Consider the following 5,601-nt stretch of genomic DNA (forward strand, 5'->3'; position numbering starts at 1 on the left):
TATTTAATGTTTTCATCCACTGACATAGTATTACAAACCGAGGAGTAGGATTTTAACCACAGGCCTATATTATCCTTTAACAGTATATCCGATAATGTGAAAATGTCTACTGTGTGGACGGTTACCGTATTCAATAGCGTTGCCATTTGTTTTTTAATGCAGAGTTGGGATTGAGCCCTGCGGAGGATTCTATTTATGGTGCATCAAGGGAATAGAAGTCCCATTGCTTCACCTACAAATAAATCATTAATGCAATCATTCACGCACAAGACACACTGACAATAATAGGCACCACACGCTGCTGATTTTTGTCCATCTATTCCTGCCTCCACACATATATACAATCCATCCATCCATATGTATGTTTATATCACACATAATGTGGTCCTTTTGTAAAAAAAAAAAGAAGTGAAGTCTGGACACGGGTCTATACACATGGTTCACACAGACGTCTTTATTTATTCAAGATACATCATTTCAGCGGTAGATCATAGCTCCATGGTACCATGTGGATAAAAAAAAAAAAGAAAGAAAACAGTAAGATGCCTGGAGGTGAACTGTTGTGTTCTGAATGGAATGCTAAAGGCCAGGTTTTCCCCCAAAAGGATGCTCGCACTGTTACCCCCTCACCCGCACCGACGCGTAACACGAACTGCCCTACCGAGCCCTACCGGGGGGGGACCTCCAACCTGAGAAGCACACAGAGTAAGATGCTGAGGGAGATGCAGCGGTGAGGCTGGGGTTAACCACGAGGAGTCAGAATAATAAATAAATAAATAAATCATAGTTTTAAAAAAAGAGAACACCAACACGAGCTAACGCTATTGTCACAGGAACAAATATGGCGGGACAGGAAAAATAAAACAGATTGTCATGAGTCCTTCCTTCCTTTCCTTCTTCGATATTGGTACTGCAATGAAATCCTAATGATAATAAGAGTAATAATAATAAGGTGGTACGTTATGGAATTCACATACATGTCATATGAATGACAGGCTATTTTGCCTTGCATTTCCCCGCCCCCCACCCCTCCACCTGTGCCACCAGCGCTCGCCCACCCACACCGCCCCCTGGAGTTCAAAACAGGTATGATTTTTTTCATTTTTCACATGCAAATGCCACTGGGTCGCCATGACACCACACCCCCCCCGGCGCCGCCGCCCCCCGCCCACCGGAGGCGCCATCCTCCTGGGGCGACCACTAGGACTTGTCGTCCTGCTTCTTCTTCTGGAACTTCCTGAACTGGGACTGGATGGCCACCGCCGCCTTCTCGGTCTCCGGGGCCCCCATGTCGATGTCAAAGTCCTCGGCGGGGACGTCCTTCTTGGAAGCGTCTGGGGAGAGGAGGGGAGACAGGAAGAGAATTTGGAAACCAAAATGTTGCATGTAGAATGTAGAATAGGGCATGCAGCAAAGAAAAATTCACTTTGATTTCTTTCTTTCTTATCTGATCTTTCAGATTAATCTCCATCCCCTCCCACCCCGACCATGTTGATCCCTGCGTGACCTTAGTGGGGGAGTTAAGCAGTCAGTTATTCTTCCTGGTCAAAGCACAGAAAAGCACCCATCTTTCATCGCATGCTAATCCTCTGTGAAGAACAGTCCCTAATGGAGGAGGAGCTAGGGGACACTGGCTTGGGTTAGGATTGTCCACTGTGAGACGTCCTAATGGATTGTTGTCCGGTCCTTCTATAGGCATTTAGGATTACACTCAGAATGCATCCACCATCAACGCAAAATAATCCCTGTGGACTAATGTGCATTTCTAGCTTCATTTACATTAACATTTACATTTACCTGTAACACTATATATTTATCCTCTTTGTACCTTCACAAAAGCACATTTTTAAGGGGAAGAGTGGTCAAGATCAATACAAGATGAGGGATTTCAGGACTACGGCAATAGCTTAGATAAAAGCCACCCTTACCTTGAAACACAATAGTCTCAGAATACAATGGAATGAGTTTAAAAAGTAAATCAGTCCCTAGATTATGGACAGACTCCCAGGGCTTCTGTTTATGTAGCGCTCGCCTTTGTTGCAGCCCATTGGTTAACATTTTAAACAAGTCTATGCTAAATTTAAATGCGTAACCGAGGGATGTTTACAGCGCCATGAGGTATTTCGTATCGGAGCTGCCCAGATCTGGATGGTGTTTTGAATATATTAGGGAATGGCTATTAATAGTGAGCGTCTCTGCTCTCTTCTACCCGTTTCACGTGTAATGTTTAAGACCGCTCATAAACCAAGCCAACAGCACTACGATAAGAACATTAGTTATGTTCAAAAAAGGGAAACCGGCGACACTGCACAACTCCACGTCTGGTGTACCACTGCTAATGTGTGACTAATCCCCCACTCGTCCCCATGTTATCACACCATCTGTTGTTGGTGAAAAAAGCCTAATGGTGGAGAATGAGAAGAATGCATCATTCGCCTTCCTTTGCATTCCCCCTCCTCACTAAAGCACAGCTTCTCTAATCCCCGGGAATGCATCGCTGCATCATCCTGGGGTTGATCAATATGATTATTAGAACACAGTTAAATTCAGGCATGGGGGAAGGAGAAAGAATGAAAGGGAGATAAAGAGAGAGAGAGAGAGAGAGGGGGGGAGGGAGAGAGAGAGAGAGAGAGAGAGAGAGAGAGAGAGAGAGAGAGAGAGAGAGAGAGAGAGAGAACAAAAGAGAGTATAGGGAAGAAAGAGATAGAAAAGGCTGCTGTGTATCGACGGTCCGGGTGATCTCCCCGTTCCCTCGGGGCTGGGGCTCAATGGCTCCGTCTCGGCTCGTTCAAGGAGGAAACTCTAAGTGCCGTGTCAAGCCCAGCTCCCAGCCTCCCAATAATTGATATTGAATTGTATCCAATGCATTACAATGTCTGCTGTTTTCCTCCAATCCGTATTCGCAAATCAAACGGTGCCCTCTCACTTAATCCCGGCACCAGACCTGTTCGTAGACTTTGTGCTTTGGAAGGACAAAATGAGCTAAGACTTTAGGTCATTCTTTGAAAAGGAAATAGACTGGGGTTATTAGTGTTCTCTGTGGGAGGACTCGGGACACTAGAGGACACCATGTGAGGAGGAACATGTGAGGGAATCCTGGAGGGTAAAACCTCCCATTCATTTGTTGGCCCTTTATAGTGAAGCCCAAAACTATACTTAATAACACCAGGTTTGATTTTCACTCTGGCACAAATTATACGTGTATATATTACTTTATTGTCACATTAATTTATGCTTTCTTACTCTGGGAGAATCCAAAAAAACTCTTTGCACAATGAAAAGTTTGAAGGGCTGTCGCCAGGGCGCTTATAAAAAGGAGTTTTCACACTTTCATTTGTGCTTCATTTCCCAGGACGGCAGACAGCACTGAGCACAGTAATGATGGATCGCACTACCTGTGAGCGTTCATCCTGCCCTCGCTATGGATTCTCTATTCTATTGCTCCTGGCAGCACTTTCAATGCGCCCCCATCCCGCTCCCAACAGGAGTGTGATGCCTGCTGTCAGGGCGGCCATCTTGGATCATCTTTACCGTGCTATCAGCGGCAAGTGTGGGTGATGGGGAAACATGTGCATGATGGTAGTGGGCGATAATTGCTGCATGGAAGACTGCATGTGTGAGACTGTGCGAGTGCCTGGGAGGGGATGGGCATAGCGTAGCCGTTGGCCCAATGTTTCCAAACCCCTACCTGCTCCTTAATGACTTGATAATAGATCTGCATTCACTGTTAGTCGCGTTGAATGAATGTGTCTCTTGAATAACTTAATAGTAAATAACCTTTCTTTAGCCTTGGGTGTTCGGTGTTACAGCGACTGCAGTCTACTGCGAAGTGCAATTGGCTGGTAAAGGGCATTGCAAGACTGTCTGCTGGATGTTCGACAGGCGGACGTTAATGGTCCCCTCGACTGGAATTGAAAAGGAAAATGTCCCTTGAATATGAATGTGCCTGACCTAAACAATCAAAAGGAGGCTTTAATTGTGTTGAATGGTGGAAGCTTGAGGTCCAAACTATAGCAAACTAGCAAACACACACAATGCACTTCAACTGAATCTGGGTTTGGATACAGTATTTGGGGAACCTATGATCCCAACTTAGTAGTATGATTAGCAAATGCTAGCCACTAGCAGCAGGGTTGTGCTTGTTTGTGTCTCTGAGTGTGAGAAGGTGGTGAGGTACAAATCAATGAAGGTCCATCTTCTGGATCTACTGAGGGCAGCTGAAGTATTAAGGAGATTACTGGCATCAATGAACAGAGATGTGAATTCAAAGGACTGATGGAACATTTATCAGCTTTCCTTCTTTCTGATCGGATTGATTTTGCTGAAGGAAAGAAACTGTGGCTTGAATCCAGCCTGTTTGGAGGCATTGACATATCAAAACATATTTTATAAAAACAATTTTTGTCTACCAACACACAGACGATTTGGCACCACTTTTGGCGCTTGGTTTATGCTACCTGTTATGCGCCGCTGGTGCAATTATATGATCATCAGCTTCTAGCGGGGAGATCTACGCAGACGGTAACCTGCCGCGTCACAGGCAGCCTCATCATCACAGTGCCGAAAATAGTCTGAATTATCTGTGTTTGTAGACAAACTAAAATATGTTGTGTTGTTACCGTGACTCGTTCTGGAAAAGCTACTATTCTGAAAACATTGGACTTCTTTGTAAGCAGTCAAGTGTATAGAGTGTATTCCCCTCAGATGAACAGGAGCTAGGCTTAGTACTTTGCATGTCGATGGAAACGGCTAACAGAAAGAAAATGCTAACCCAGCAAACTCCCCTTATAGTTGCAGTGATCAATTCAAGACTAAACTCAAGGGTAAAATGGGTATTCGCCAAGTAACTGATACCTTCGCGTATCCCTTCAAGATATAACAGAGACAACAGACAGAAGAGTTCATGCAACGATGTAAACCACCGATAATATAAGGAGAGAATGAAACAGGAATCTAAAATAGTTTTAATTGAGTACATTAGAACTAATTAAAAAGATAATTTGGGTCATCCTGTGCACACGTTAAGATATTGTGGCAGGCTAATAATAACGCCATGATGACCTTGAACTCAGGTGAGCCACTTTGAAATCCCCCCCAACATCACCTATTACAATACTCTTCTCAGAATATCGAGAGTTTTCTAGAGGTTTGCTAAGGTTAAACGGCTGTGTGTGAATACATCGATTGAGGTTAGATATTGTTTATGTACGTGTTCAGTCAACTTCAAATCTCTCCCAGCCTAAGGTCGGCACATGGGCTGTAAGAAGGCTGCAGTAAACCGGTCCTACCCCAGCTGTTGCACTCGTAAAGGCAAGGCTGTGTGTGTGCATTTGCATGTGTGCGTGTGTGTGTGTGTGTGTGTGTGTGTGTGTGTGTGTGTGTGTGTGTGTGTGTGTGTGTGTGTGTGTGTGTGTGTGTGTGTGTGTGTGTGTGTGTGTGTGTGTGTGTGTGTGTGTGTGTGTGTGTGTTATGTGGGGGTTATGAGTCAAAGGGCCATTGAACATATGTCCCAACTAAATGGCAGCTGGGCTCCAATGAGGTTGACGGTGTCACACACACTCTCTGAAGGTGCAATGGCTGAAGGCCTTGAGGTTATAGACA

The 5,601-nt window shown here is 44.8% G+C and overlaps 1 protein-coding gene across 1 annotated transcript in view; it reads right to left on the reverse strand.

The window, feature by feature from the left end:
* Nucleotides 1-428: 428 nt before the first annotated feature.
* The window catches only part of pcp4b (Purkinje cell protein 4b), a 28,639-nt gene continuing 23,466 nt past the window's right edge, over nt 429-5,601 (reverse strand). Inside the window, exon 3 of the mRNA XM_060075046.1 lies at nt 429-1,334. Within this exon, the coding sequence (XP_059931029.1) occupies nt 1,201-1,334 (134 nt within the window). The 3' untranslated portion in view covers nt 429-1,200. The remainder of the gene's footprint in view (nt 1,335-5,601) is intronic.

The sequence above is a fragment of the Gadus macrocephalus genome, chromosome 16 (assembly GCF_031168955.1).
Source record: "Gadus macrocephalus chromosome 16, ASM3116895v1".
NCBI classification, from domain to species: Eukaryota; Metazoa; Chordata; class Actinopteri; order Gadiformes; family Gadidae; genus Gadus; species Gadus macrocephalus.